Source organism: Humulus lupulus, chromosome 5, assembly GCF_963169125.1.
Source record: "Humulus lupulus chromosome 5, drHumLupu1.1, whole genome shotgun sequence".
NCBI classification, from domain to species: Eukaryota; Viridiplantae; Streptophyta; class Magnoliopsida; order Rosales; family Cannabaceae; genus Humulus; species Humulus lupulus.
This window is the reverse complement of record NC_084797.1, coordinates 149,456,943-149,475,627: the sequence shown is the minus strand read 5'-3', so window position 1 is coordinate 149,475,627 and position 18,685 is coordinate 149,456,943. Positions and strand designations below refer to the sequence as shown.

At 40.1% G+C, this 18,685-nt stretch overlaps 1 protein-coding gene and 2 non-coding genes across 3 annotated transcripts; 2 read left to right on the top strand and 1 right to left on the bottom strand.

The window, feature by feature from the left end:
• Window positions 1-4,223: 4,223 nt before the first annotated feature.
• Window positions 4,224-4,330, top strand: LOC133780895 (small nucleolar RNA R71). Its single transcript, XR_009869703.1, has one exon. It is a non-coding gene; the product is annotated as a small nucleolar RNA R71 (small nucleolar RNA).
• Window positions 4,331-7,281: 2,951 nt separating this feature from the next.
• Window positions 7,282-7,388, bottom strand: LOC133780978 (small nucleolar RNA R71). The gene has a single exon (XR_009869779.1). It is a non-coding gene; the product is annotated as a small nucleolar RNA R71 (small nucleolar RNA).
• Window positions 7,389-8,541: 1,153 nt separating this feature from the next.
• Window positions 8,542-9,075, top strand: LOC133779580 (uncharacterized). The gene has a single exon (XM_062219528.1). It carries the CDS (start codon window positions 8,542-8,544, stop codon window positions 9,073-9,075), a length of 534 nt encoding a protein of 177 aa, XP_062075512.1.
• Window positions 9,076-18,685: the final 9,610 nt, after the last annotated feature.

Here is an 18,685-nt window from a genome sequence, read left to right as displayed (position 1 = left end):
ATGCCCAGAGAGCATCGAGAAGTGGCGAGGACCAATATTTGTGGTCAGGATTAACCGTCTTTTCTAAGATTTGCTTAATTTCTCGGTTGGCTAACTTAGCTTGGCCATTTGTCTGTGGGTGATAAGGCAATGCAACCTTATGAATTACACCATATTTTTGCATTAAGGTCTCAAAAGAATAGTTGCAAAAGTGGGTGCCTTGATCACTTATGATAGCGCGAGGTGTGCCAAACCTAGATAACACATTTTCCTTTAAGAATTTCACAACAGTTGTGTTACCATTATTTCTACAAGGCACATCTTCCAACCATTTTGAGACATAGTCTATGGCGAGGAGAATGTAAAGGTAGCCAGAAGAAGTTGGAAATGGTCCCATAAAGTCTATCCCCCAACAATCGAATATTTATATTACAAGAATTGGGTTTAATGGCATCATATGTCGTCGGGATAGGGCACCTAATTTCTGACACCTTTCACATGATCGACAAAATTTGTTAGTGTCTTTGAACAAAGTGGACCAATAAAGACCACACTGTAAGATTTTTGCAGCAGTCTTTTTCATAGAAAAATTACCACCACAAGCTTCATTATGACAAAAGTTCAGAACACTAAAAATTTCATAATCTGGAATGCAACGTCTCATAATTTGGTCGTCCCAATAGAAGTTACGAACCTCGACCAAAAATTTACATTTATCTTGTGCACTCCATGCAGTTGGAAGTTCGCCAGTCACTAAGTAATTAACGATATGAGCGTACCATGGAAACTTAGTGACTGCAAAGAGATGTTCATCAGGGAAATCATCTTGAATGGTTGGGCCATCAGCGGAATCAGAAAATTCAAGACGAGATAAGTGGTCCGCTACCACGTTTTGAACTCCTTTCTTGTCTTTTATGGTCAGATTAAAATCCTGTAATAGAAGGATCCACCTAATTAAACGTGCCTTAGCATCCTTTTTGGAAAGGAGATATTTTAAGGCAGAATGGTCCGTAAAGACTGTGATAGGTGAACCAATCAGGTAGGAACGAAACTTGTCAAGTGCGAATACTACAGCAAGTAACTCTTTTCCAGTGGTAGAATAGTTCATTTGAGCACTGTTAAGAGTTCTACTTGCGTAATAAACAACAAAGGGCTTCCCTTCCCTTCTTTGACCTAAGACGACCCCTATAGCATAATTGCTAGCATCACACATGACTTCGAACAGTAAGTTTTAATCTGGTGGCTTAATGATAGGGGCGGAAGTGAGTTTTGCAACGAGCGTTCGGAAAGATTCCTCACACCCAGGGTTCCAACTGAACATAACATCTTTTGCTAGGAGGCTTGACAAAGGGCGAGCAATTGTCGAGAAATTGTGTATGAACCTCCTATAGAATCCTTCATGCCCAAGAAAAGATCGAATGTCTTTGACAGTCTTGGGGGTGGGTAGCTTTGATATGAGTTCAATCTTTGATTGATCAACCTCAATTCCTCGTTCCGACAAGACATGCCCCAAGATTATACCTGATGGCACCATGAAATGACACTTTTCCTAGTTGAGTACCAAGCCTTTCTCTTTGCAATGTTTAAGCACATACTCTAAATTGAGAAGGCTTGATTCAAAGGAATCTCCAAAGACTGTCAAATCATCCATGAATACTTCCATACATTTCTCGATCATATCACTAAATATGCTCATCATGCATCACTGGAAAGTGGCTGGAGCATTGCACAAGCCAAATGGCATGCGCCGAAAGGCAAAAGTACCAAAAGGATAAGTGAATGTGGTCTTATCCTAATCTTCTAAGGCAATCTCACTTTGGTAATACCCTGCATAACTATCGAGAAAACTATAGAAAGGATGACCTGCCACACGTTCCAATATTTGATCGATGAATGGAAGTGGAAAATGGTCTTTGCGGATGGCTGCATTTAATTTTCTCTAGTCAATGCACATGTGCCACCCAGTTGTGACCTTGGTTCGAACAAGTTCCCCTTTTTCATTTTGTACCACTGTTACCCTAGATTTCTCGGGAACAACCTGAGTTGGGTTGACCCATTTACTGTCAGCAACATGATAGATTATGCTAGAATCAAGAAGTTTCAAGACTTCAGTCTTATCTACTTCCTTCATCGTTGGGTTCAATCTTCTTTGAGGGTCACGACGTGGTATAGCCCCTTCTTCCAATTGAATGTGATGGGAGCAAATTAAAGGACTAATACCTTTGATGTCAGCTATCGTCCATCCTAATGCATCTCTTTGTTCTTGCAACACATTGATGAGTTGGCACTCTTGTGTGGCATTGATCTTGGAGGATATTATGACAGGAAAAGTGTTGTCAGCTCCCAGGAAAACATGCTTAAGACCGTCAGGAAGTTGGGCCAACTTTGGTTGAGGAGCTTGTTCAATGGATGGTTTTGGTGTTTCTCGATCTTGAGGGAGTTCCTCAAAGATTGGATTCCAAAACATGGTTCTTCTAGCCTGTGAGTGTTTGACGATTTCAGGGTTGATTGCAGACTCATCGGGCTCAGAACTTTCTGAAATTTTAGAGAGGTGATTAAAATGATTAGACGTGTATTTCGATTCGACCTCTTCCAAAATAATGTATCAATCAGATAGGATTGGAAACACTCATCGTTATCAGGTGGTTGTTTGCCAATGTGGAAAAAATTTACTTCTAGAGTCATGTTCCCGAAAGAGATTTTCATGAGACCATTCCTACAGTTATGAGTGCATTTTCTGTTGCGAGGAAAGGTCTGCCGAGAATGATGGGAATTTTTTACTCTATACTCACTTCAGATTGAGTGTCTAAGATGAGAAAATTAACAGGGTAATAGAATTTTTCAATTTGAATCAGAACGTCTTCTACTATTCCCCGAGGTTTCTTAACTGATCGATCGGCCAATTGTAGCACCACAGATGTGGGCTTGAGTCTCCTAGACCCAATTGCAAGTATATTGAATATGGCATGAGATTTACACTTGCTCCTAAGTCTAGAAGGGCTTGACCAAATTCCTGCTCCCCAATTTGACATGAGATGGTGGGACAATCAGGATCTTTGTACTTAGGCAGTGTCTTGCAGTCAATTACCGCGCTAGCTTGTTTCGCCAAGAATGCAGTTTTCTTGACATGGTGCTTTCTTTTAATGGTGCACAAATCCTTGCTAACCTTGGCATAAGCCGGCACTTGTTTGATCACATGCAACAATGGCAAGTTGATCTTCACTTGTGTTAAAAGGTCTAGGATTTCACATTGATTTTCCAGTACCTTTCCAGTGGATTTCAAAGCTTGAGGAAAGGGTGCCTTTACTAGAATGCTTATTGGCACATCATCATCTGGAGCGGACATTGACGTACTCGTTGTCTTAGCTAACGGTGAAACCGTACTTTGACCACTTCGAGTAGAGATGGCATTAACCTCTTTGAAATTTGTATCTAGAGAGGAGGAGGTTTGTGCCATGTGTTTCCCTTTTTGATTGATTAGAGGTTGAGTGGGAAGTCCTCGATGCTCTTGAATTGCCAAAGTATTGTTTAGCTTTGTCATTTGGACTTTCATGTCTTTCATTTCCTCTACCATTTGTGTGAAACAAGATTTGAGCTCTTGAGTTGAGGTTATTTGAGTTTACGCAAGCATTTGCAAAGTATTCTCAAGAGAATTACTTGACTGCATGTTATTTTGAGGAGCAATGTATGCTTTTCGCGGTTGTTGCTGCTCAGACCTCCATTGGCTCCCAGATGCTTGGTTTGAATCCTTCCAGCTGAAATTTGGATGGTTGCGCCAACAAGGATTGTAAGTGTTTGAGAAAGGGTTATAAGGCTTCTTGTAATCCCCTAAAGCATTGCATTGTTCCTCATTTCCACCTCTTAACTCACCAAGAGTTGGGCACTCTTGTGGTTGATGTTCCGTCCCTCCACATATGAAGCATGGATCCCGTGTCTTTACCTTTGCAGCCATATGGATTCCTCTACCTTCTTGAGATTTGAAAGCCTCGAATTGTTGTCTCAATGATTCAATTTGGCTTTTGACGTTGTCATCTTCCTTTAATTGGTAGATTCAAGTTGATCACGGCTTGTCCATAAGACTTGGTCCATTCCATGTGTATGACTTTTCAGCAAGAACGTCGAGGTACTCGAAAGCTTCATTGGGATCTTTTTGAAGGAATTCGCCATTGCACATCATTTGTACGAATTGTCTTTGTCCGGTTGTGAGACCATCATAGAAATAGCTGATCAGATGCCAACTTTCGTATCCATGATGTGGGCATTGATTTATCAAATCTCTAAACCTCTCCCAGACCTGATGGAAAGTTTCATGGTCTTTCTGGATGAAGGTAGAGATTTTCCTCTTAAGGCTGCTAGTCTTATGGGGCGGGAAATATTTGGCAAAGAATGCTTTTGTCATTTCGTCCCATGTTTCGATAGATCTGGGCCTTAAGGAATACAACCAGCTTTTTGCTTTGTCTTTGAGCGAGAAAGGAAAGAATTTCAATCTCACAATGTTGGTGACATCAGCTCAGTTGTCGAATGTAGCCACCACCTCTTCGAATTCCCATATATGCACGTACGGGCTCTCATTTTCCAACCCATGGAAGGTTGGTAAGAGGTTAATCATGCCGGGTTTGAAATCGAAATTTGGCATATTGTTGGGATACATTATGCATGAAGGTGTGGCTGTACGCATAGGATGTAAATAATCCTGTAGCGTTCTTGGTTGGACTTCATCTTGATGAGCCATCGTGGGTGGTTCAGGAAGTCTCGGTGAATCAGGAGTGTTTGAACGAATGGAAGAAAACGACGAACTAGGAGAGTTTTCTAAAGTTTCTACTTGTTGTCTCACAAATCTCCCTAGTGCGTCTCTGTTTCGTGGCATAATTTTTTTTTTTATTTTGTAAGTATTATAATTGCAAGTGTGTAATAATGTAATAAGTATACACCAAAATGTTCCCAAGCCAATTGGAAAGGCTGCCAAGGTACCACTTTAGGCCCAAGAGCTTTTCTAGAACTCCCCGAGGTTCTTAGAAAAGGTTGGAGGGTAACGCTAACACAGACCTTATTTAAGAACCAATTTTTCTAAGACAGAACAAGTTTGGTTTTTACTAATTTCCACAATTACACAAAAGTTCTCAATACTGTTTTTGTTTTTTTTTTTTTAAATTTTATGCTTTTTTTTCGGAAAAAACCTAAATCTAGAAAATAAATTCTAAACCTAAAAGTAAATGAATAAAATAAAACAATAAAAAAAATAAATGAATAAAAAAAATTACTAAGGAAAAATAAAATAATTTACTAGGCAAACCTTTAATTGTAGAATTACCTCCCCGAAAACGGCGCCAAAAATTGATATATCCCCCAATAAACTCCTAAGTGGTCGCAGTAGTAGTCGGGCTATGTCGTATCCACGAAGAGGTAAAATACAAGTAAAGAGAAAGATTAGTGAATCAGAAATAATAAACTTTGAAATGATGTAACTTTGAAAAAGAATTATAAACGTTAAATAAACAAAATCGAGGAATTAGAATCAGAAAGAAAATATGGAAGGCATAAGTTTCATTCATGCAAACATATATATATTTTAATAAAATTGATTCATTATACTCAACTATAATTCTACACCATTAATTATAGTTGGAAAATATATATAATAAAGCTCACCTTAAAATATGTTCTTTAATTAAATTATACTAACTTTTAATTTTAAAAACCTATCATATTGTATACCTTAGAGCGACAAAATACCAATGGCAGAATGCAGTAAAAAGCATATAATATAACAAATATCCTAAATTAAATCAAAAGCCTAAATTACGTAAGAAGAGCATGACTAGACTTAGTAAAAGACACTAATAAATTTAGAATAAAAAATATAAGAAAATAAATTTAATTGTAACAAATATATAGAAATGAAGAACAAAATAAAGAATCAATATATTAAAAATATAATGTGAAACATGAACTTCACTCTAGCCTTTCCACAATAGAATTTAGCCTAAAATATGCATTGTTTTCACTCAAAGTAATGTAAAAGAAATGAAAGAAAAATAAGAACAAAAATGCTTTTCTCTCTCACTATACTCTCCACACTTAATTCCACCATCTGATTATTTTTTTCCCTACATTTGATCCTCTATTTATAGTGAAAATAGGACACAAAATGTGTATTTACGTGCATTAGGAAGTGGAGAAAATGGCTACAAAAGCTTATGCAAAATGAGACAAGTGGGACACGTGGGGTGTGCTGATTGGCTTGGCAGTGGAGTGGCAGAACATGGCAGGCGGCGTCAGGCGTCAGGTGCGGCAGGCTGTCACATCGTGGCAGGTGGCAAGCGGCTCGTTAGGTGTGTCAGCGGCTTGGCTTCAGCGCGGCTTGGCTGGGCGAATGGAAAGCTGCCACGTGGCAACGTGGAGAACAACCATTGCTTGGGAACAACCTGAGTTGGGCTTGGTTTTGGGCCTAGTTTTTGTCAAAAATGCCATTTTCTTGAGGATTTCTTCATTTTTCTTTCTTTCTTTCTTCTTTCTTTTTATTTGTGTCAAAATACATTTTACTTCTTGAAAATTAAACACAAATTAAATTAAAATTAATATTTTCAAACATCAAATATATGACAATAAATCCATGAAAATATTAATTAAAACTTAATTAATTTTATACTTTAATACTAATAAAATGATATTTTGAGCACTAATCAGCCCCAAGGGCAACATCATTATTTGCCACAATTTCCCGCTAAACCAAGAATTCCACTTAAGATTCCCAATTAATCCCACTAATCTTCCAAATTTTAATATTTTCCCCCCAAAAATAATTCATACTCTAGTATCTCCGGTAACTCACCAAATTGCTAAAATACCCCTAGGCTCACCCCAAGCCTGGTATTAATCCCTGATGTGACTTTTCCGCCAAATTTCTCACTAGGATCGTCTTGTGCCACAAATCACAAATATATCCACAAAATATTGTGGTCTCACTCACAAAGCACATAATTTACATTTATACCCTAAACGGGTCAAATTTATGAAAATGCCCTGTTTTGACAAAAAGGGCCTATAAGCACATTTAATGCACTTAAACATGCATAAATAGTCATACCATCATACAACTCATATATTTCACATAATCTCAAACATATTCAATTAAATTCACATAATAATCCTTTTATTCCCTCCTGACACTCTAATTAAGGCACTAAACCTTATTAGCAAATTTGGGATGTTACAAATATACTTCCTTCTGACTCGGTGTCTATGTGGAATGAGCTTGTTGAGAAATTTTTGATGAAGTATTTTCTTCCAACGAAAAATGCTAAATTTTGGAACGAGATTATTTATTTTCAACAGTTGGAGGATGAGTCATTATGTGACGCTTGGGAGAGGTTCAAGGAGTTATTGAGGAAGTGGCCACATCATGGCATCCCACATTGCATTCAAATTGAGACTTTTTATAATGGTCTCAACGCCTCCATTCACATGGTTTTGGATGTTTCGACAAAAAGGGCTATTCTTTCTAAGTCCTACAATGAAGCATATGCGATTTTGGAGTGGATTGCTAACAATAATTACCAATGGTCTAATGCTAGGGCCCTAATGAGAAGGAAAGTAGTTGGTATTCATGAAATAGATGCTTTGACAACTTTGACCTCTCAAGTTTCATCTATGACCAACCTTTTTAAGACCATGAGTATGGGGGGTAACTTACAACCAACTCCTATGGGCCATGTAGCGAAGGTCTCTTGTGTTTATTGTGGAGATGGGCATACATTTGATAGTTGTCCATCTAATCCCGCTTCGGTTTGTTACTTGGGAATCAAAATTCCAACTGCAACAATCCATATTCCAACTCTTATAATATGGGTTGGAGGAATCATCCAAATTTTTATTGGGGAGGTCAAAGGGCCAGTTCAAGTGGTGCAACCATGCCAAACAAGCCTACTTATCCATCAGGTTTTTCTCAACAACAACGAAGAGCTCAAGTACCTCCTCCACAAGTTTCTCTAACAAGCTCTTTGGAGAATATGATGAAAGAGTATATGGCCAAGAATGATGTAGTGATTCAAAGTCAAGCAGTGTATTTGAGGAACCTAGAGATTCAAATGGGACAGCTAGCTAATGAATTGAGGAATAGACCACAAGGAAAATTGCCTAGTGATATTGAAAATCCAAGGAAAGATGGTAAAGAGCATTGCAAGACGGTCACGTTGAGGACTAGTAAAAATCTAGAGTTGTATGAGGAAAAATCTAGAAGAAAAAATGACCCCACTTCAATCCAAAGTAGTGTAAAAAGGGGAGAAAGAGTTGGAATTTCAAATATGTCAAAAGCTGATCCCGAAGAAAATGTTGCAGCAATTCCTCAACAAAATGCATCAGAGGAGCTAATTAGCAAGCCACCTCCACCATTTCCTCAATGGTTTCAAAAGAAGCAACAAGATGGTCAATTCCAGAGATTTTTAGATGTTTTGAAGCAACTCCACATCAATATACCTCTGGTGGAAGCTTTGGAACAAATGCCAAACTATGTGAGGATCTTGAAGGATTTTGACAAAGAAGAGAAGGCTTGGTGAATTTGAAATGGTAGCTTTGACTGAAGGTTGTAGTTCTATTTTGAAGAATAAAATTCCTCCCAAGTTGAAGGATCCGGTCAATTTTACAATTCTTTGTTCTATTGGTGGTAGAGATGTTGGTAGAGCACTTTGTGATTTGGGGGCTAGTATTAACTTGATGCCCATGTCGGTTTTCAAGAAGTTGGGAATTGGTGAAGCAAGGCCAACCACCGTCACTTTGCAATTAGAAAATTGCTTTATGGCACACCCGGAAGGCAAGATTGAAGATGTACTTGTGCAAGTTGATAAATTCATTTTTCTAGTGGATTTCATTATTCTTGATTATGAAGCGAATAGAGATGTTCCAATAATTTTGGGGAGACCCTTTCTTGCTACTGAAAGGACTTTGATTGATGTTAAAAAAGGAGAGATTACTATGAGGGTGAATGACCAACAAGTGACTTTCAATGTGTTCAATGGAATGAAGTTTCTGGATGAGGTTGAGGAGTGCCCTTCTTTGAGTGAGATTAATTCTATTGTTGCTAAAAATTTGCAAAAATAAACTTGTAAAGAGGAAATGGGGGTGATTTCACTTGAAGAGCTTGAAGAAATGAGTGAAGAGGAAGAAACTCAAGTTACATGGGTGGAGTCCAAGAAGCCTTTCACAAAATTTGGTAGGAATTTTGAGTCCTTAGAGATATCAGAAAGAAATTTCAACCCTTCCAAGCCATCTATTCAAGAACCAACAAAGTTGGAATGAAGCCTTTGCCTAGTCATTTGAAGTATGCTTATTTGGGTTGTGAAGAGACTTTTCCCGTAATTGTTTCTACGATGTTGGGAGTTAAAAAAGAGAATATGTTGCTTGATGCGTTGAAAAAATACAAGAAGGCTATTGGTTAGACTATGGCAGATATAAAGGGTATAAGTCCATCACTTTTTATGTGTTGACCTTTGATTTTGTCAACGACACAAAGTCAAGTAAAACGATAAAAACAAGATGAATTCCAGATAAAAAGCCAAATAATGGTAATAACCTACATCCACTTAGTGTTCTTATTAATGTAGAATCCCCAAAGCGATGATCAGTGAATGAGGGTTCACGAGTTTCACAAGCTTCGGGATGAATACAATTTTTGCGGATAAAAACACTATAATTCTCTCTCAAAATTCCAAAAAAAGTCCCCCCTCTTGAGCCCATTGAGTCTTATTTATAGGCTCAAGGAGTTCTTCATGGGCTGATGGGCTTTAATTACAATTAATACACGCGTATCTAAATAATAATGAAAATCACCATCATTTCATAAATGCATAATTACGTATCTGTAGAGAATATCTGAAATACTGTGACCAGACTGGTGGCCCATAAAATATGTCGTCTGCTAAGTGAATTATCTTCTGGTAGATGGTCGAATAGATCATACTCACTTAAACGGTCACGTGCATCCCATGTGTATGTTAATTTTGCCATGTCATCAGGTAAATCTTTTTTGGATAAACATTTGCCCCCCAAGTTTATTTTACTGCGACCAGCATATAATAAACTTAATCGACCAGCTCTCGGTCTGACATGTCACGCATGTCAGCGCCTTTTCGAAAAAGTAAATAATCATGACTGTTGCATTTTCCCAAAACCATTTTGACGACTAACACGATTTCCCACACATCAAAAAATTACCCCCATCATTGCCATGATCAGTATAAATAAATCACTTTTCTCATTTTTTTTACCTTTTACCAAACCTTCCTCTCTCAAGAACTCAGAAGAACTCTCAAAGAAAACCCAGAGAATTTCAGTGATCCGAGGCTTGTCAGACCAACCCTGAGCCAAGACACCCGTGACTTCTACACAATCAGCAATCCAAGTAAGTTTTTGAACTCCTTGTCTCTGTTATACCATGCAAAATAAATTTCACGAGTTTTCTGGTGTGAGTTTTTGAATGTTTTCGAGAAAAAATATTTTGGGGTAATCGGGCTCATACACAAAAACATGATAGGATAGGAGTTTTAAGTAGTAAAAAAATTAAGTGAGGCTTAGAAATCAGTGTGGGAAGTAGGAATACTATTTTAGGGCCCAAAATCGAAGTGAGAATTCGAGTTTTATGCTTTCAGAAAAATATGGGTTTTTCTCGCCTATTTTCGGAGTCGAAAAGTTTTTCTAAAAAACTTTTTACTTCCGCTTTTTGATCTGTTTTTGCAAACTGCTCGCATGTTTTTAGAGTTTACGTTAGGGTGCTGGTGGTCATATAAAAGCTTAACTTTTATACACGAGCAACATTATCCCAATGTTTCCTCTTCTTCTATCTATTGGCCGTAGATTCTCATCTCCCCTTTTCTCTTCTCGGATATTCATGCACGATCCTTGGGGAGGTGAGAGGTCAATTGGCGATGATCTTCTCGCGCTGCTGTTCAAGGATCAAGAACAACCGCCACTTCCTTTTTTTGATTTTACCTATTCTCAACAAAATCCCACGACCAGCACACCAGACCGCCAACTACACATGGGCCATGTCAAACACATTGCTTGTAGAAAAAATAAATCCACCACTTCTCCTTCTAACCAACCAGCAGCCAACATCGAGGGTCCTTCAAATGATCCTCAGCCTATAAATGTTGCACCACCAGAAATTCAACCCAATGCCCGACCTCACGGCGGCCATAGGCCAGACTTTGACCAGTATGTTGCGCCTCCTAACGTCATATCAGCCAAGTGGTGAATAATTATCTCAAGAAGTATGGTCTTCCTGGGATCACCCTAGTCAAACCTACACCGGACCAGAGGGCAAATGTAATGCCCCGAAATTCCTAATGTAGTTTAATGGCTGGATTAGTAGGCTGGGAGGGCCATAATTGTTTAATTATGCCATTAAATGTTTATATGCATGTTTATGTGAATTATATTATAATATGATGTTAAATGCATGCATGTGGGTCCACATTTGATTATTTGGGCATTTTGGTAATTTGGCCTGTTGAGAGCATATTTGTGTATTTTGGTGCATATTGTGATATATGGATGAGATCCCATTATTATGGGGATATATTCGAGCTATCCGGCATGAGACGGTCTTACATTGCAAATTAGCGGTTTTGTCATAACGGGGTCAATTTTTGGGATATTGGATAATGGGAGTGGTTATTTGATGATAAATTGGGAGTTATTGAGATCATGAGAAAATTTTGGGAGTTTTGACTATTTTTTCCCCGGGGGTGTTTTTGGGACCCCGAGCATTAGGTTTTATTTGAGGTTACTTAAGCCTGAAGTAGTCTATCAAAAGGAATCGTACGTTAAATATATTTTCTCTCTCTTCCCGTTAGTCTTTTTACCGTTCGTGGCAATTTAGAAGAAATCTTGAGTTCTAGGAGTCGGAATCAAGTGAGGATCGAGGCATAGCGATCCTAGGAAAGATTAGAAGCTTCTTGAACGAAGGATTTAACGAGAAACAACCCAATCAAAGGTAATCTAAGCTTTAAGTTTTGAGTTCTAGAGTTTCCAAGCTCTGAATTGGATTTTGTGTATCAATGAGTTTTTGTTCGTTTGAGCCTCGGGATTTGATGATTTCGGATCATTGGTAAGTTTAGGAACTTTGATTTTGGGATTTGGAGATGTTTAGGTATGTTGGTTTAGAATGGGAGAAAATGGAGTTATGGCAGGTTTCCCAGGTGGGGCCGCAGCCCTGTTCTTGGGCGCCGCGGCCCAAGCTCGATGCTGAAGGAGGTGAGGTCTGTGTGTGCTGGGGGCCGCGGCACTGAGTAGAGGGTGCCATGGCGCTTGCTCCTGGTGTGGCTGGGGGCTGCAACTCATGAGTGGTTTTGAGGTCAATTGTGTGTTTTGATCATGGGAACTCAATTTTAGGCCTCGGGATTGTTCCTACTACCCGGTTTAGTGGGATTCGATGTCTTGGAGTCTAGGTCTTGGTTCAAGAACCTTTGTTGCTCATTTTATTGATGGAATCCCATATTTGGTTATGACTAGGTGACCGCTAAAGGACTTAAAGATTGATCGCTATCAAGGGTCGTTCTTTTATTCATTCTCGCTCGAATTAAAGGTAAGAAAACTGCACCCTGTATATATGACATGCGTGGTTGTATAGAGGCATGTTGGCTGCTAAATGTGGTCATTGATTACCTATTAAATGCTTATCAAATCTTGCTTATCTGTGTATGGCATTGATTATTCAGAATCGGCACTGGTCGCGTATTACTGACTTGAGAGTCAGAAACGGCATAAGCATTGAGAATGCAGAGCCGATAAAAGATTAGATCTAATCGATATCAACATTGAATGACTCTAGGAGCATTAATGCTGGAACGACCCTAAGGTCGATGAAAATTATAAGTGCTTGACTAGTCTAAGACTAGTTACTCAGAGCCAGGGCCTAAGGCCTATGTGACTGTTTGTCACGTTGCTAGGGAGCGGAATCCCATGGTTGTGACTCTATGGTCATGTGGTAGGTTATATTGGTGACTGGTTCATCGAGCACTTATCTTGATAAGCTAGTGAAAGGATCACTTATTTGTAAAGCCCAAGTGACCCTATCGTCATATGGCTAATGGGAACGGAACCCACTTTTGTGACTTTTCCAATTGTCACTCCTCTATTTTGGACTGAAAGTCCTAAATGATTATTATGATCATTGTTGATATTATATTCATGCAATATTGTGTTTTCTTGCTGGGCTTTGGCTCACAGGTGCTATGTGGTGCAGATAAAGGGAGATAAAAGCTCACCAAGCCTTGAGTGGAGAGCTTAGGTGGTGCTGTGTACATATGTGGCCGCTTGACCACCATGGCCAAGGAGCTCTCAGAGGGACTAGGGGGTTTACCCTATTTTTCCGCTTAGGTCGGCGGGTTGTAAATTTAAACTGTACTAACCATTTTGAGTTGTAAATAACTTGTAAATGTTTTTATGGGCCCATGAACAGTTTCATGTTTTAAATAAAATATATCCTTTCCTTTTTATTGGTTTTCCACCTTACCCTATTAATAACACCTAGATGCATGTTTTTAAACCATAAACTCAAGTAGTGAGTTAAATTCACGGTTCAACGTTCACCGTAACGGTCCTGGGGTAACCAGGGCGTTACAACTTGGTATTAGAGCGTGCCAAGGTTAGGGTTCCTGTAGACTGGCTGGGCATGTACACTCACCACTGAAGCCAAGCTCGACTCATGGTTTGGTAATTATTTATGTAGTTATATGTATAACTTCTTAAATATAATATAAATGCTTTACCTGTATGCATGAGACACCATGTTAAACATGTGCCCTGAATATTGCTTCTTCAGCAACCGTGTGCTAAATAGTACTGAAATTGCTGGAACATACTTATTAGTATTGTTGATTGGGAATATTTATGTGATACATGCTACGTGCTAAATTCTATAATCATGTATCTATTTGTATATTTGTATGACCGTGGAATATGATAATTATCTGCTTATTCTTGGACCGTAAGGCGGCAAGAGGTGTAGTTATTACTATTTACCTGACTGTATTGACTATTGTTTCAGCAAGGTATAAGTTGATAAGAATGAATCCAGGGCAGACAGATACATAAGCTGGCCAGAGTGATCAAGGCCAGAATAATAATAATAAAGGCCAAGAGAATGACCGGGGACAGATTCCACAGTGAGCTCCTACAAACTGGCAGTTATTCAATGATCTGCAGGCTACAGTGTTGAGGCAGGGAGAAAAACTCCGCCTCCTGAGACAACATCAAGCACCTGCCGTAGCCAGTGTATCAGAGGCACCTCATGTGTCGGTGCCAGCAGCTGAGTAGCTGCCTGAGGTTGGTAATAAATGGGAGCCTCTCTATGAAAGGTTCAGGAACAGCAACCTCTAGTTTTTTAAGGCAGTGCGGATCCTGCCAAGGCAGAGTGGTGGATGAGTATGATTACCACCATCCTGGACTTCAAGAGGGTGACTGGTAATGAAAGGGTGGCTTGTGCCACTTATATGTTTCAGGAGGATGCCCGAATTTGGTGGGAGGTTATTACCCAGACCAGAAATGTTAATGCCCTGAGTTGGGAAGAGTTTCAAACTCTGTTTAACGAGAAATATTATAATGATGCTATCAGGGTGGCAAAGGCTAAGGAGTTCATCAGGTTACTTCAGGGAGGTTTGTCAGTGACTGAGTATGCCCTGAAGTTTGATCGTTTGGAAAAGTTTTCCATGGAGCTGGTGCCCACTGATGGGACCAGGAGGGAGAGATTTCTCCAGGGGCTACAGCCCATATTAGCCCGTGATGTTCGTATTACAACTATGGCTGAAGTTACTACCTATGCACAGGTGGTTGAGAAGCACTCACAGCTAAGAGTGCAGAGAACAAGATCTGGCGAAATAGTGCAACCATAAAGGAGTTCAGGAAGACATGTCCTCCATTTGTGGGTTCTGGTAGGGGTGTAGACCCCAGTGATCAGAAGAGGAAGGTTCCTGACACCTTCCTAGTTCCAGGTCCTGATAGGCGGCCTCGTGGTGTTTCAATGGGTCGTCCAGGTGGTAATGAAGCTTGGAAGTCTTATTCTGAATGCCCTAGATGCAAGAGGCGTCATTGGGGAGAATGTAGGGCAAGGGCCTGCTTCCCATGTGGAGCAGTGGGTCATCTTAAGAAGGACTACCCTAAGGCTAGAAAAGAAGAACCTAGGAGAGCGGACAGCTCGGCCCCAGCTCGAGTGTTGGCATTGACACAAGCAGATGCTGAGGCTTCTCCCTTTGTTGTTACAGGTCAGCTTCTTAGTGCTGGAACCCCTTATAATGTTATGATTGATTTTGGTGCTACACATTCTTTTGTTGCTAGTAGAATTATTGATAGAGTGTGTAGACCCTGTGATTTTTATGCTGTGGGGTTTGGAACTTTGTTACCCACTGGGAGTTAGTGGTATCCAAGAGATAGGTCAGATCTTTGCCAGTGACAGTGGAGGGGAGAGAGTTGTCAGTGGATTTGATAGAGTTGGTTATGACTGACTTTGATATGATATTGGATATGGACTGGTTGGTAAAGTATGGGGAAACCATTGATTGCAGAAGGAAGATGGTCACCTTTGAGCCTGAAGGTGAGGATCCTTTTGTGTTTGTTGGTACTGTGCATGGGCCTCGCATACCTATGATTTCTATATTAAGGGCTAGAGATCTTATGCAAGGAGGTTGCATTGTGTTTTTAGCCAGTGTGGTTGACACCACTCAGGTCATGCTAGTGAGACCAGAATAGACCTGATTAGTGTGTGAATTCTTGGATGTGTTTCCAGAAGATTTGCCAGGATTGCCACCGCACAGAGAGATAGATTTTGTGATAGAACTGGCACCAGGGACAGAGCCAGTGTCTAGAGCACCTTACAGAATGGCCCCGCCTGAGTTGAAAGAATTGAAAGTACAGTTGCAAGAGCTGTTAGATTTGGGTTTTATCAGACCTAGTTTCTCACCTTGGGGTGTGCCAGTTCTGTTTGTGAAAAAGAAGGATGGTTCTCTGAGGATGTGCATTGATTACAGAGAACTGAATAAGCTAACAATCAAGAATTGTGAAAAAGAAGGATGGTTCTGTAAGGATGTGCATTGATTACAGAGAACTGAATAAGCTAACAATCAAGAACAAGTATCCTTTGCCAAGGATAAATGATCAGTTTGATCAGTTGCAAGGTAAGACGGTATTCTGAAAGATCGACCTTCATTCTGGTTATCATGAGTTGAGGGTGAAGGAGGGATACATACCGAATACTGCTTTTCGTACAAGGTATGGGCATTATGAGTTCTTAGTTATATCTTTTGGATTGACTAATGCCCCTGCTACTTTTATGGATCTAATGAATAGAGTGTTCAAGGATTATCTGGATCATTTTGTGATCGTTTTCATCGATGATATCCTGGTTTATTCTCAGTCTAAGTCAGAGCATGAGCAACATCTGAGGTTGGTTCTACAGAGATTGAGGGAACACAGATTGTTTGCAAAATTCAAGAAATGTGAATTTTGGTTATCTCAGGTGTCCTTTCTTGGGCACATTGTCAGTAAGGAGGGGATTAAGGTAGATCCAGCGAAGATTGAGGCAGTCAGAGATTGGCCAAGGCCAAAGAATGCTTCTGAAGTTAGAAGTTTACTTGGATTGGCAGGTTATTATAGGCGTTTCGTGGAAGGGTTCTCAAAGATTGCTACTGAATTGACTGAGCTGACACGGAAGAGTCAGAAATTTATGTGGTCAGATAAATGTGAGAGCAGCTTCTAGGAATTGAAGCAGAGATTGATTACAACTATGATTCTGAGTCTTCCAATAGATCAGGTGAAGTTTGTGATTTACTGCGATGCTTCTCATCAGGGTTTGGGCTGTGTTTTGATGCAGTCAGAAAAGGTAATTGCTTATGCTTCACATTAACTGAAGGAGTATGAAAAGAGATATGCCACTCATGATTTGGAGTTGGTGGCTGTGGTCTTTGCTTTAAAGATATGGAGGCATTATCTTTATGGGGAGAAGTGTGAGATCTATACAGACCACAAGAGCCTGAAATACTTCTTCACCCATAAATATCTAAATATGAGACAAAGGCATTGGTTGGAGTTAGTAAAATATTATGACTGCGAGATTTTATATTATCTAGGAAAAGCCAATGTGGTAGCTGATGCTTTAAGCCGTAAGGGTTCAGGGCAGACTTATGGTGTGAGACTGATAGCCAGAGAGTTAGCAGATGATATGACCAGAGTTGGTATAGAGTTGCTGGTGGGCCGGTTGGCCAGTATTACGCTATAGTCTACACTATTGGAAAGAATTAAGGAGGGTCAGTTGAGTGATCCACAACTGATCAAGATCAGAGAGGATGTTTTGGTTGGAGCATCCAGAGATTATACAGTGTCTGATTTAGGCTTGTTTAGATACATGGGGCGGATATGTGTTCTGTTAGACACTACTTTGAGGCGAGAGATTCTGGATGAATCTCATACTACACCTTACTATTTGCATCCAGGCACCACGAAGATGTATCAGGATGTGAGATCATTGTATTGGTGGCCAGGGATGAAGAGGGATGTAGTGGAATGTGTGGCTAAGTGCTTGACATGTCAACAAGTCAAGGCTGAGCATCAAAGGCCGGCAGGGTTATTGCAGCCTCTGGATATCCCAGAGTGGAAATGGGAGGACATCACGATGGATTTCGTGGTGGGCTTACCCAGGACTGTTGGTCAGCATGACTCTATTTGGGTGATAGTGGATCGCTACACCAAGCCAGCTCACTTTTTGCCAGTAAGGGCTACATATAAAGTTGATCAGTATGCAGATCTCTATGTGAGAAAGATCGTGTGCCTTCATGGAGTGCCGAGGTCGATCGTGTCAGATCGAGACCCCACTTTTACTTCCAAGTTCTGGGGGAGTTTACAGAAGGTCATGGGAACACAGTTGAAGTTCAGTACTGCTTATCATCCTCATACAGATGGGCAGTCAGAGAGGACGATCCAGATATTGGAAGACATGCTGCGAGCATGTGTGCTGGACTTTGGTGGATCTTGGAGTAAGTATCTTCCTTTGATAGAGTTTTCCTACAACAACAGTTATCAGTCTACCATTCGAGTTGCACCTTATGAGATGTTGTATGGTAGGAAGTGCAGATCTTCTATTCATTGGGATGAGACAGGTGAAAGGAGATACTTAGGTCCTAAGGCAGTTCAGAGGACCAGTGAGGCCATTGAGAAGATTAGAGCTCGGATGCTCGCTTATCAAAGTAGACAGAAGAGCTATGCAGATCCCAAGCGTAGGAACGTGGAGTTCCAAGTGGGAGACTATGTCTTCCTTAGAGTCTCGCCATGGAAAGGGGTGAGGAGATTTGGGAAGAAGGGCAAGCTGAGCCCTAGATTTTTAGGTCAATTTGAGATCCTGGAAAGGATTGGTCAGGTGGCTTATAGGTTGGCTTTGCCACCGGCGTTGTCAGCCGTGCATAACGTGTTTCATGTTTCAGCTCTTCAAAAATATGTTTATGATGTGAATCATGTTTTGAGCTATGAAGATCTGGAGCTTGAGGCAGATCTCTCCTTTGAGGTGCACCCATTCCAGATACTTGACAGAAAGGACAAGGTCCTCAGGAATAAGACGATACCTTTGGTTAAGGTATTGTGGAGGAACATCAAGGTCGAGGAAGCGACCTGGGAGCTGGAGTCAGATATGCAAAGTCATTATCCTGAGTTGTTCAGGTAAATTTCG